The 14,044-nt window shown below is 50.8% G+C and overlaps 1 protein-coding gene across 5 annotated transcripts in view; it reads right to left on the bottom strand.

Moving 5' to 3' along the window:
- ANKRD33B (ankyrin repeat domain 33B) overlaps nucleotides 1-13,153 on the bottom strand; it is an 84,682-nt gene extending 71,529 nt beyond the window's left edge. For 3 of the 5 annotated variants that reach the window (XR_005019397.1, XR_005019398.1, XM_036848159.1), the window contains exon 1: nucleotides 12,600-12,953. Coding sequence is in view for 3 of the 5 variants with exons in the window: in XM_036848159.1 (XP_036704054.1) it covers nucleotides 12,600-12,953 (354 nt within the window). In the remaining 2 variants the exon portion in view is untranslated. Of the gene's footprint in view, nucleotides 1-12,599 lie in introns of all 5 variants that reach the window. The other 2 variants (XM_036848158.1, XM_036848160.1) reach the window with 1 other exon arrangement.
- Nucleotides 13,154-14,044: the final 891 nt, after the last annotated feature.

Genomic DNA, 14,044 nt, shown 5'->3' with positions numbered 1-14,044 from the left:
GTCACGAGGCCCCCGGTGCCACCGACACTGCTGAACGGAGGCCACACTTTGAGGACCTCAGCGACAGGTCAGCAAGCCCAAGTAGAGGTGAACAAAAGGATAGCTCGGCCCAAGGCTCACCGTGAAATGGTTCAAGTTTGGGTCTTTGCATACTTTGTAGAAAACGTAATTTTTTATCATACACCGTAATTTATAGGAAACTTACAGCTAAGACCCCGAAGGCAGAACCCACACACGTCACTCTGTCTGGCAGGCACCTCTTGTGGTGAAGTGCGTTGTATTCCTTTGCTGAGAAAACTGTCAAGATATGTTGGCATATAGTTCATCTTTCATAAAAACCCTTTTATAAGTAATGTAAACAAAGAAAGGAGCTAGTGGTTGCTTAGGGCTGGAGGGAATCGGGAATAGAGGAGTGACAGCCGAAGGGTACAAGGTTTCTTTTTGAGGTGATGAAAATGTCCTAAAATGGACTGCAGTGATGCCTGCCGGTATCTGTGAATATACTAAAAAAAATCACTGAATTGTACGGTTTTAAATGGGTGAATTGTATAGTATGTGAATTATATATCAATACTGCTTTTTTAAAAACAATCCATTTTCTTCACTTTCCTTTTTAGATTACTTCCTTTTATTTTGCGTTTTGGGGATTTCCCATCACTTAGAACTTCAAAGGCTCTGTTTTCTTTGAGAATTTTTTTTTTCTATTTCTAAGCATCTTGTGACTACTTAATTTTCAACGATTTCATTTTATTCATCTGAACTTTTGTTTTAAATCACAGAATAGCAAGATTCCCTATTTTTAGATATGGAGATTCTCTATATGTAAACCCATCCAATATTCCACATAGAGACTCTGGAATTTTCTGAATGAAAGTCATACACATATCAAATTTTGAAAAATTATGTACCTCTTCTGCAAGTGGAAAGACACTTTAAATGCTTTTTTTTTTTTTTTTTTTACTGATTCCTTCAGTATTTGATGTGTTTTGCTATGGACTGAATGTTTATGTCCCCCCAAAATTCATATGCTGAAATCCTAACCCCCAGGTGTGATGGTCCTAGGAGATGGGGCCTTTGGGAGGTGATTAGGTCATGAGGGTGGGTGGGAGGGTGACTGTCCCTACAAGGACCCCCCAGAGCTCCTTCCCCCGCTCTGTCCGGTGAGGACACAGACAGAAGACGGCCGTCTACGAACCAGGAATCGGGCCCTCACCAGACACCGAATCTGCAGGGCCCTGATCTTTGACTTCGGCCTCCAGAACTGTGGGAAATAAATGTCTGATTTTCATAAGCCCCCTGGTCTGTGGTATTCTGTCACAGCAGCCCAAATGGACTAAGACCTGTTTTAATACTCAACATTCAGGAATATGCACTTCTTTGAAAAACAAGCCTTTTTTCTTCTTACGTTGACTTCTTTCTAAAGTACGCATGCTACTGATAAGGAAAGACAGACTCCGCGTATTTGCTAAAACACTTACGCTGAAATCAAGCTGTGTGCAGATTGATAGATGGAACTTGCCAGATGCAAACAGAATGTTAATGAGTTTTCAGTTATTTTCAAAGGCCACTCAACCAAATTAACCTTAGGTTATTTAAAAAAAAACAATGTAACAGTATCTTAAGTATTCTTGGACCCAATAGTATTATTAGCAGAACCACTGTAAGTCACTGCCTTTCACAAATGAAATGAGTTAACTCCATACACTTGTACCTCATTCTAAACAAACCCAAAGGATTTAGATTTGTGTACACCAAACAACATTTTAAAATAATTATTTCTATTAAAAACAAATTCAACAGAGATTCCCTGGTGCATTTTAAGTAGCTGAATTTCTTAGAAAAATGTATTTATTCTACTTTTCATGTATGGCGGTGGAGACTTAACCCCGCTCCAGGCCCTCCCGCCATGGGCCCCCCCTGATCAAGGGCTCTGCTGTCTCCCAAAAGCCTCCCAAGATATTATCCCCCTTGGGAGATAGCTCTGTCCTGTGATCAAAGAACCCAGTCTAAGCGACTGCGTTTAGGCAAAAGCTTCCCTCCCAGTGGGTGTGCCCCGGATACCATAACTTAATGCAGCAGCTTTCCTCCAAAGTAGGGTTTCCAGATTCCGCTAAAGGAGGAATTCTGCAGTCAGTGGGCCTTTCAGCTTCTCTGAGGTGACACTGTGTGTGGCCCCAACACGGGAGTGGCTTTCCTAGGTAGGGTGACCAACCACCCCAGTTGGCCGGGGGCACAGGGGTTTCCCAGGATGTGGGACTTTCTGTGCCAACATGAGAAAATCCTGGGCAGACCAGAGCAAGTTGATCCTTCTGCAGGGCCAGCGGATGCTTCCCACCAGCCATAGCACGTGGAGGGTAAGCCTGGGGACCTCAAGAGAGGAGGATGTGTAGGTGACAAGACACACCAGAGTCACTCCTTCCCCTGCTCCACAGTGCCTCCTGTGCCCCTTTTCACTGCGGATGAACTGGCTCCCCCAGCAACTGGATCCTCTGAAGCATGACGGTCAGCAGGGAGAAGCGTCGCCAGGTGACACAGGTCTCCTCACCCCCATCGGGCCATCGGGCCATCCCGGCGCCGCTGTACATGGAATTCATTTCCTAGAAACCCACCCATTTCCTATGACCAAGGAAAGAAGGCCTGACTCACAGCTCTGCAAAGCCTTCCCGGCAGCTGTGTCACCACTGCTGTATTTAGCGCACGACTACTGTGTTTCCAAATACAAGAGCTGGAAGGTCTAGAAGGAATCGATGCAGCCTGACCCTCCTGATCGGAGTGGGCAGGGCCAGGCCCTTGGGGATGCCTGGCTGGACAAAGTGGAGGAGAAGCAGAAATGGAAGGAAACTTTGGGCACCCATAGCAGCTGCTTGTTCATGGCAGGACATCACGACAGAATCAGGCCCTGAAAGTCGCGGGATGCACGAGGGCTCCCAGCAGGGGCTCTGCCCTAACTTGAACTCACGGGAAATGCTGAAGAAAGGAAAAGGGCTCGTGACCGTCCCTGGCACGATGGTTATCTCTGCCCTCCTCGGGGTGCTCTCCTTCCTCATTGGTCATCAGTCTGGACCCCGCTCATTCTCCTCCAAGCCTCTACCTCCACCCACTCATAATCAAAGGTGCTCCCCAGATGTGCCCAGATGTGGCCCCAGCCCCTGCCCTGCCTCTCCTCCCCCTCCCGCCCTGCTTCACCTGCACCCATGGCTCCAACTGCCACTTTCCTTGCGGGATGAACACGTAACAGGAGATCGACCCTCTTAACTAATGTTTACATTTACAAAAGGGTCCTTACCAAGCGGACACACCATTTTCTTGACCACTCCTCTTTGGTTAGACGTTTAATTTGCTCCCATCTCTCCCCTTGGCTGAAATTGAACCAGCAGGACTGGAAACCCATCTTGAGGTTAACTCACCCATACAAACAACAGCCGCACTCACCAGGCGCCTATGATGTGGTACCCACTGTATGTGTAAGTCACTTTTTTAGGCCCTAGGGCCTCTGTGAGGTGTCGTTAGCCTCATAAAAAGCATCCCCACTTTCTAGATGGGGATCTAGAGGAAATTGAGGATGGAAAGATCATGTGACTTGTCCAGGATCATGTGACCAACCTAAGCCTGCTATCTTTGGCCGCCACACTTGTTTTCTACTCTCATAATAAAGTTCTAGAGCTCTTCCAACAAGCGTACATACCAATCACCAAGACCAGCTTAAAGTGAGTGTCGATTCTGGTTCTGTATGCCTAGGGAGGGCCTGGGATCCTGCATTTGGGAAAAACTCCCAGAGGAAGCCACGCTACTAAGTCATTTTACCACACTCGAGTAGCAGTGGTTCAAACACCCAGTATTCCCAGTCGGTCCCATTTCCCCCGTAACCAGCGCTGATCCTGCTTTAGTTTCCAAAACCCAGTCTATTCATGCGATAGGGCTGCAGATTAAAGGTAATGCATGCCTTCCTTCATTTTTACTAAACTTTTGATTTTGAAATAGTGTGTGTCTGAAGCTTGGCTCAAACTCTTGGGTAACTAGCCACTCCTTAATCTGTCTCCATCTTAGCGGTTCACAGAGCCTCACCTTTCCTTTCTGTCTGCCTACTGGTAGGAAGTTCCCCCCTTGGGCGTTCTTCCCCAATACCAACATCTTGCATAACTGCAGTACAAGAACAACATGAAATGGCCATTGCTGCAATCCACAGAGCGTGTTCAGGTGTCCCCAGTCACGTGTGTGTGTGGCTCTCTGCCATTTTAACCCTCGTGCAGCTCCCCATAACCACCACCAACACCATCTAGAAGCAGGCCTGTCCCAGTGAGAGTACCACCCACTCCTCTCCCCAAAGCTCTAACCTCAGCAACCTCTAATCTGTTCTCCATCCCTCCCTCCAACTGCATTACTTTGCGAAGGTTACATAAACGGAACCATACAGCATATAATCCTTAGAGATGGAATTTTTTTCACTCAGCCCAATTTCTCCATCTTCCTTTATTTTTAAACTGACTTCACGTGTCTTCCCTTATTCCAGAAAATGTGCTACTGTGAATTTCACACCCTTTACTGGGCAGGCACTGCCCCTGAGCAGGGCTCGTGCCTCTTCGGAAGCCTCACCTCCACACCCCCCTCTGCTGGATGCCCCTCACCAGGGCTGGCCTCTAACCCGAGAGTCAGTTAAATTCCAGAAACAGAAGCCAGAGGGAAATGCTTGGTCCTCCGCCGCATCACATGCCGACTTTGGATGTGAACTTCCTCGGAGCTGACGTAGATGTGCCTTTGTAAGCGTACATTGCTTTTCTGTTACTTTGAAATTGCTCTCAAATCCCACCACTCCAATCCAATTTTGCCACCAAGCCAACTGTCACTTGGGATTTCACGTCTACCTGAATTTCTGTGTCTCTGACTTAGAAGAAATAAATAAGTAAATGCCACCTTCAATTGTCTTTCAAATTCAGGAGCACCATTAAAAACAGTCTCTATTCTTTTTGTACACACACACTGAGTGACATCAAGGATTCTTAACATCCTACTTCATCATAAAATCTGACCTCTTAAGAACACACACACACACACACACACACACACACAGAGCCATATAAACACCTTCATTCGACCAGCTGTCTAAAAGAATTACTTCCCAACCGTCTGGAATGAAGCATATTTCCTTTGTTCACATATTTTAACAACTTCTCTACATCCTTCTTATTTCCTTTAATTAAAGGGAATTATATATTGTGTTACATATGGAACTGTTTTGAGTTAATCTGGAGAAATCATAAAATGTCATATGGTTATGATTTAGAATTACTGGCCCAATAGGCTGTAAAGCCAGTCTCAAGAAATTTCAAAATATCATGCAGACCATAGTCTCTGAATCAGGTTTTAAAAATTATTTTAGGGACTTCCCTGGTGGCGCAGTGGTTAAGAATCCACCTGCCATTGCAGGGGGACACGGGTTAGATCCCTGGTCCGGGAAGATCCCACATGCCATGGAGCAACTAAGCCCGTGCCCCACAGCTACTGAGCCTGCGCTCTAGAGCCCACGAGCCACAACTACTGAGCCCGCGTGCCACAACTACTGAAGCCAGCGCGCCTAGAGCCCGTGCTCCACAACAAGAGATGCCACCATGATGAGAAGCCCGCGCACCACAACAAAGAGTAGCCCCTGCTCGCCACAACTAGAGAAAGCCTGCGTGCAGCAACGAAGACCCAATGCAGCCAAAATAAATAAATAAATAAATATTTTAATAAAGCTTAACAATATGTATTTAAAAAATTTAAACACCATTCTAAATAACTTCTAGGTCAAAAAAAGAGGAAATCATAACGTAAATGAGAACACAAAAATAATAAAATATTACATATCAAAATTTGTGGGAAAAAAACCAAAAGTGATACTTTGAAAGTTATATGTAGAACAAACCTGAAGGAAGGAAATAATAAAAAGAAAAGCAGAAATTCATGAAATAGTGAGGAAGGAAACAGATCCAGAACAAAAGCTGATTCTCTGAAGAGACTAATAAAATATTTTTGACAATATGTCACAAATGAGAGACAGCATAAATTCAAAAATGTAGAAAAAAAGAATATAATAATGTTATAGCAGAGATTAAAAAGAGAACTCTGTAAAAACTTCATACTGTTAACTTTTAAAACTTAGGGGAGGGCTTCTCTGGTGGCGCAGTGGTTGAGAATCTGCCTGCTAATGCAGGGGACACAGGTTCGAGCCCTGGTCTGGGAAGATCACACATGCCGCGGAGCAACTAGGCCCGTGAGCCACAACTACTGAGCCTGCGCGTCTGGAGCCTGTGCTCCGCAACAAGAGAGGCCGCGATAGTGAGAGGCCCCCGCACCGCGATGAAGAGTGGCCCCCGCTTCCCGCAACTAGAGAAAGCCCTCGCACAGAAACGAAGACCCAACACAGCCAAATAAATAAATAAATAATAATTTAAAAAAAAACAAAACAAAACTTAGGGGAATAAAAAAATGGAACCGTTTCCTAGAAAAATAGAGGTTACCATAATGGGTTCAGGAAGAAAGAGAAAATCTGAATAATCCTATAACCATTAGTTACTGACCTAAAGGTCTGATAGGAGGAATTGAATTTTAGTAACTTACAATTAGCTAAATAACATTTAAAGCTTTTCCTATACTGTAGCCATATCTACTAGAAGTTGTCATTCAAAGTAGTTTTGAATAATAGCTCACATATTATATTGATATGAATGTTAGATGAATAAATGAGATTCCAAAAGAGTCCCTAAGCTCTCTTATTGTTTTAGATTTTTATAACACCTGCCTTAGTCTTCCTTTACAAGCATAGGATGGAAAAGAAATCAAACGTTCAAAATCACCCAAACCACCCCACAGAATTTCTAGGTAGCCAATTCCTCATGGGCAGCCAGGAGGCAAAGGGGGGAGGCTCAGAAGCCCCTTGGAGAGGCCCGTGGAGGGGTCAAAAGGAGGATCACGAACAGCTTCCGGATCATTCTAGAACCCAGCTCTCCTGATACATCTAGCTGCCCTCTTCTCTGAGCCCCACTTTCTTCTACTACAAAATGATGGGGACCACTAGCCTCTAAAATCCATTCCAGCTTCAAAATCCCCTGACAATGGTCCTCCTAGGTTTCTGAAACCTTCATAAACACACATCCCCCAAAAGTGGCATTAAATCCTATAATCCTTTCCATTAAAATTAAAACCGGCCTTCAGGGGCTGACGCTTGTTGATGCTGAATGATTAGGACATGGGAGGGTCTTGATACCCTCTTCTTGGGCACCTATCTGAAATGTTTTTCAATAAAAATAAATTTTAGATAAGCAGAAATGCTTAGGGTTAGGGAATAGCATTCATTACAAACAAAAGCAAATTCACACTTAGAGGGTAAATCTGGGCTCGGCTTTGTAACTTCCTTCAGGAGAAGTGACGCTGAACCTTATTCTCTCTGCTTGCTTCCTGGGAGCCCTGCCCCTGCCATGGAGAGCAAGCCTGAGCCAGCCTGCTGGAGGACAAGAAACCACATGGAGCAGAGACCAGCCACCCCAGCCAAGACCTTCCCAGTCCCGCCATCTGCAGCCAACCCCAGCTAAAAGCAAATCCAGCTGAGACTGGCTGAGCTGGGCCACCCTTAGCACACTGTGACTGGTGTATACACCCATGAGGTTTCAGTTATTTGTTATGCAGCATTGCTGTGCCCACAGATAACTGATACACTTACGTGAAGAACACATGGGACAATTTATGATACTACAGTGATGGATAAGCGTCATTACACATTTGTCCAAACCCATAGGATGTCCAACACCAAGGGTGAACCCTAATGTAAACTGTGGACTTTGGCTGATTAGGATGTGTCAGTGTAGGTTCATCAGTTATAACAAATGTACCACTCGGATGGGGGATGTTGACAATGGGGGGTGCAGGGCAGAATGTGTCTGGGGGGCTGGGTAGGGGGTATATCTCTGTACCCTCCCCTCAATTTTGCTGTGAACCTAAAACTGCTCTTTAAAAAATTGTGTCCTTTTTTTTTTTTAAATGAAAAAAACAAAACAAATGAGGCTTTCAACTGCTTCTGGGCCCAGAGCGGCCCCTACCTTAGTCAGTGGAGAAGGAAAAGGCCAACACCTGTCAGCCTGCCCGTCCCAAGCCCAGGCTTTCCCAGGCTCAGTTCAGCTTCTCTGGTTTGGCCCCTTGGGCTCCCAGTCTAATCTGCTCATTCTCCCTTCTCACCCCCTTTCCCACACTTCAGAATGTGCAGCTAACACACTAACATACTGATACATCCCCAAACAGCAAAGCCAGGCTCCTTCTCTGCCGGATGACCCTTGACAGACGTATGGAGGCCTGAGGCCAGAATTCGCTTTCTGTACCAACTAGCCAGTTCTAAGCGCATGCAGGCCCATGAATACTGAGGCCTGGTAAATGCAGAAGGGGGTGTGAGTTCAAACTTGATTCTCATTTTAGGGAAAGGTGATTCCAAAGTTTATAAATCTTACTATGGCATTCAAAAAAACAACAAAAACAGAAACAAAACATTTCTCACGTATATGTCAAGATTAAGGTCCCAATCACTGCTACAAATCTATGAAACATTTAAGCCCCCCAGGAGCAAAGGGAGACACCCCCATACTGGGTCTGCAGTGTGGGCCTTCCTGAGCCATAGAGCAAATGGCTGGAGAGGCCTTTGAAAAACTTCAGCAAGAGGCCCTGGAATTTAAACATGCATGAGAAGAATTATAGCAAGAAAGGAGTGGGAATTCCCTGGCGGTCCAGTGGTTAGGACTCCGCACTTCCACTGCCGGGGGCCAGGGTTCAATCCCCGGTCGGGAAACTAAAATCCTGCAAGCTGCAGGGCATGGCCAAAAATAAATAAGTAAAAATAAATAAAAAATTAAAAAGAAAAGAAAGGAGTACAATATTTTAAATTTAGCATAATTGGGCCTAATTTGGTTCAAGAGCTGTCTGACATTCAAACTGCCGTTCTGTAACAGTGAACACAGCACAAACACTTCCTTTGGCTTCAGTACTGTCTGCAGAGCTGTCAGGGCTGTAAGGCTGAACCTTGAGAGAGAAGTGAAGAATTAAGGAGAAGTGCGGTAGCTTCCACTGTCCCAGCGTCAGTGGGAACAAAACACGCCTAAATGTACGAGACAGCAGAGCACACTTTGAATATTGCTGAAGAATTGCTTGACAGATATTTATAGGTTGCATATTCAATTACACCATCCTTTTAGGGCAATAACTATTTTAGAAGAGCCACATGCTGAGCCACACCCAAAATTCTACGAACCTCAGGAGCCAGGAAAGAACACACCTAAAAACAAACGTGATCCTTAGTTACTCCAACCAAATGAAACCTCTGTCAGCTCAGGCAAACTCTCTTCTTAACTGACCAGAGATCAACAGCTCAACAAAAACACCCCCCCCCAAAAACACCTTGAGAGATATTTTTCTTCTGCGAAGCTGCTGCCGGCAGCACCTGTAATTCTATAGTTAATGCAATTACCTCGCTCCTCCGGCAAAAGCTCTGTAAGCTTTTTTACTGCTACTAATCATAGACCCGTCGCAAAGGGCTCCTGCCTCAGGGCCTTTGCACATGCTGTGCCCTCTGTCTGGAGTGCTCTGCCCGAGTTATCTTCTCTACATCTTTACTTGAATGTCACCTGTCCTCTCAGATGACCACCCTACGTATATACAATTTCAGCCCTTAGTCTCTGAACACCTGGATTGTCGTCCCCAGCTCCCAGTGCCACTGGCTTAGCTAGGCATGGGAGGAAAGGTCTCCCTGAGGAGATGCCCTTAAGACCAGAACCTGAAGGCAGTGAGTGAATGGCCATCTGGGGAGGCACACCACAGCCCCAAGGCCGGACCCTGGGACGCTGAAACCACATTGTTTCCAGATTTCCTGTTTCTTAGCGGGCTGCTCCAGGCCAGCCTCTCATCAGCTAGCCCCCCGGGAGGCCTCTCTGGCTTTAGCACCCACATCGTCCCGCACTGCGACCAACCACACGGCACTTGCCACCACCCCCTTCGTTCCATCTGTCTGGCTCGAATGTCTTCCCACCACCATCTCCAAAAGGCTCCCCTTGCTGGGCTTCCAGAATTGTCCTCAGCTCCCTGCTTCCAAGACATTTGCTCTGCATTTTTATAGGGCCCCTCTCACATCCTGCCTCTGGCTCTAAGCACTGAGTACTATTACTCTCTAAGCACTGGGTACTATTTCTCTGAGTTCTTCCTCAACTAAAAGGCAGAGACTGTTTGATTCACCTTGGAGTCTCCTGCAGCGCCAAACCGTGCTTTGTACACAGTAGGTCTGCAATAACCACTCAACGGTGACTCATTATCCCATTCGCTACAGGGTCATGTTTTGGACCTTGAGACACTTTATTCTTTCGGAGTGTTTCAGAATAGACAGAGGCTGTTTGATAATAGCATCAAGAAGCCACTGGGAAGAACAGAAGCTCTCGCCTCACCCCTTCAAAGCCCAGAACCCAGGACGCCCTCCTTCTGATCAGAAGATAAAAGAACCAGGGGTCTTGCTGTTGGTGGGCCGAGCGCCGTTTCTCCATCCTGATTTGGTGGGGAGCAGAGAGGAGGAGACTCAAAGCAGAAAAACAAAGGGAGGCTCTTTAATCAAAGGCAAAAGCAGAGAGAAAAAGAGCTTTGCCTGGTCGAAGGAAAAAAGATAAAACGCTGGAGGACGGCTCTTCCGAGCAAGGAGAAGGTAGGTGAGTGAAAAACAGGACAAGACAGTAAACACGGCCATGTCAGAGTGCTGTGTGTTAGGGCATCTCGTGCTCACAACCCCAGGAGGTTGGAGCTGCTGTCAGCCCTACATCACAACGGGTAAACTGAGGCAGAGGGGCACTCAGAGGATGGAGCTAGCCTCCTCTGACTCTGCACTGAGGGAGGGGCTTTCAAAGTGGCCCAGAAACTCAATCCGTCAGACCCAAGCCCCTTGGGGATGGTTTACGTTGTTCTCAGTGGTCTCCAGTGCAGCTGTTTTCCAACTCTTATTTTTTGGCCCCAAAGGAAACAACAAAGCCCAGCCCAGTGGAGCCTCAGAGTGGGGGCTGGGTGAGCCAGGCCCACCCCTGCCCACTGGAGACCCCAGGCTGCCCGAAACCCAGGAGAGACCTACCCCATCCATGTTCTTCCTGATGCTTATCGGGCTTCCTTTAAAGCAGCCCTGGTTACCTGCTTCAGGAAAGTGAGGTCTCACATAAGCATCTGTTCGTGAAAAGTCACCTTAGTAAAAGTGAAAGCAGAGCCTGCAGAAACAGCACCCATTGCCTGGACACCAGAGGGAGGGCTGAGGTGCAGTCATTGCCGGGTGTCCCAGCGCCACCAGCGTGATCTGCCCACGAGGACCCCGGATTAGCTCCCCCAGCTCTAGGGGCCCCTGGGCCCGCACCACCTGACACATTACACCGAGTGTAGAACCTTCCCCAAGTTCAAATGCTGTGTCAAGTTAGACCATACGTGTAGCAGCAGAAAATGACCCTCCCCCGGGCTCCTGTCTGCCTAAGGGCTCCTGTCTGCCTAAGTCGGGCCCAGACCAGAGTCAGGGGCGAACCAGCTGGCCCCCTGAGATAAACCAAAGGCACAGGGTCCCACCAGTTCCCAGGGAAATGCACATCTTTCTTATCAGGCGTGGGCTCCCGAGCAAAAGCACTTTCCCTCCCGATTTGTGCCAGGCTGAGGCTGCGGATCCCCCGGGGACCGGGAAATGTGACAATCAGGTGAGATCTCTGCCACTATGCACACAGCACAGACCACGGGCACTTGGCCGCCATGGTCACCCTGCGGTTTTTCCCTCCAGCTGCTTTGGTGGGTTGTGTTCTGAGAGCCAGTTCCTCTCAAGCCAACTTTTTCTTTCTAAGTGTGTCTCATCGTCTCTGAGTCTCGCCCTGACTGATGCGTACCCCGTGCCTCTCCCCGCCTCCACGCCCGCCTGCCTTACCTGCTGGGCACGCGCCCCTCTGCGGCCCTCCCCGGGGCCTGGCTCTCCGCGGTGACCGTGCAGACAGCCAAGTCGGACATCACGCTGGCAGGTCACCGCGTGGGTCACCAGGAGCGGCCGGGCGTGGGAGGGGGGAGGGGTACGGGTAAGCAGGGGGTCCCAGAGGAAACTCCGAACGCGGGGGGCTGGAACAAGCCGATCCGCGCTCGGGCGTGGAAGGGAAAGTGCAGGGGCAGCGCGAGGGCCGAGGACTGGGGGCAAGTGGGGCTCTGCGCAGAAGGGCTCTCCCCGGCAGGCGAGCAAGGGTGACGGTCAGAGGGGACCCAGGGTGAAGGGGACCGGCGAGAGGCTTCCAACCCAGATCCCGGCGCGGGCCTCAGGCGGGAGTAAGAGGACTCCGGGGGCGGGAAACGAGAGGGGGCTGCGGTGAGCACGCGGGACTAGCGGCGGCCCCCGCGGCGCTGTGACCTCGGCAGATCAGTCGTGCCGCCCCACCCCAGCCGGGATGGGCAGGCCACCCAGGGCTCCACACGTGCCCCACGCCCAGAGAGCGAGGCAAAGGGTTCACCGCGGGCGCTGGACAGAGTCAGGGCCCGGGTGGCGCGGGCAATAGGAGGAACGCGGAGGGGACCCGAAACCTGCGGAGACGCCCGCTTACCCGGCCGTTGCGGTCGGTCTCCTGCACCTCCTCGGCGCTGGGCCCCCGCCGCACCAGCGCCCTCAGCAGCCCCACATCGTTGGCGCAGGCGGCGCGCAGGAGGGTCGCCGCCTCCGGGACGGCCTCCGGGACGCTCTCCGCGCTCACGGAGCTGTACTCCTCCTCGCCTCCAAAAGGGTAGAAGGAGTCGTCCGAGGCGATGCTGCGGGTGTCGGGCAGACTCGAGAAGTCCTCGTACTCCTCGAAGTCAGCTGGGTCCTCCCCGGCCTGCGCGTCCCGGGGTGGGGACGGCGACTGCGGGGACACGCGGCGTGCCCCGCCGCCCTCCGGCCCGGGCCCGGCCAGCAGCACCATGCTGGCGGCCGGGGCGCGGGCCGGGGGCCGGGGAGCTGGCCGGGAGCCGGGGACGCGGGGCGCGCACCGAGGTCACCGCCTCTTGTCTCTTGCGGCCCCAGAAAAGCAATGCTCTGCGCGCCCCAGCTCGGCGGAAACGCGCGCCCGGCGGCTGCGCTCCAGGACTCCAGTCGCTGGAGGCTGGAGAAAGCCCTTAGGGGGTGGGCGGAGCCGCGGGGGCTTTCCGAGCGCGGCCGGCTGGTGGGCGGGCGGGCGGGGCGGCCGCGCCGGAGGAGGCGCGCGCCCCGGGTCCCGCGCCCGCAGGCCCGATCCTGGCAAAAGTTAAGAGCGAAGCAGGGGCTCCTCGGCGCCGCGGGGACAGCGCACCCGGCTGCTTTGCCGGGGAGCGGAGAAATGCACGCGCGGGAGAACCAGACGCAATAACTACAGAACCCGAACGCCCTTGTGGCGGGCGGCCCCGCCCCTCCCCTCCGGCGGCCCCGGGGATGAGGGCGAAGGTAGGGGTCGGAGGACGCCGCGAGCTGAGCCTGCTCTGGCGTCGGGAACACCCAGATCCCCGAGGCCCGGAGCCGCCCAGGGCGTCAGGCCTCCGGGCTGGGGTGGGGGAAGTTTCTCAGCGTCCGAGGCACCGAGCTCGTTTTTGCATCTTCCCAGGAGTCTGGGCTCCGGGGCCAGCTTCACTCCCGGCTTCAGACCCGGGCATCCCCGGGGCGCACTGGGCACGGAGGATAAGTGGATGCGTGGGAGGTGGTGTCCACCCCGGTGCCCCTCTGAACTGGGAGCTCCGTGCTGCCACCGGCTAGTCCCAACCCGGGGCGGGGCGTGGGGCGCGGGGGGAGGATTCGCGGAGTCCCCAGGTCACTCAGAACCCGGACCAGCTGTGGCTTTCAGGTTACTCCTAAAAGAGCGTCCCTGGGCAGGTGTCCAGGAGCCTCTGGGGGTAACATTTGGGTGGGACAGGACGCCTCCAGGCCAGTAGGGTTCCCTCCTCCTTCACCCCTGGCCAATGTCACCGTGCCCTGGATCTGCGGAGTCGAGACGGATTAACCCCGTCAAGCCGAGACGGGGCGCTGACTCCGCGGCTGGCCACC

This window comes from Balaenoptera musculus, chromosome 3 (assembly GCF_009873245.2).
Source record: "Balaenoptera musculus isolate JJ_BM4_2016_0621 chromosome 3, mBalMus1.pri.v3, whole genome shotgun sequence".
Lineage (NCBI taxonomy): Eukaryota > Metazoa > Chordata > Mammalia > Artiodactyla > Balaenopteridae > Balaenoptera > Balaenoptera musculus.
Note: the sequence above shows the minus strand (reverse complement) of the source record. Positions and strands in the feature narration are given on the sequence as shown.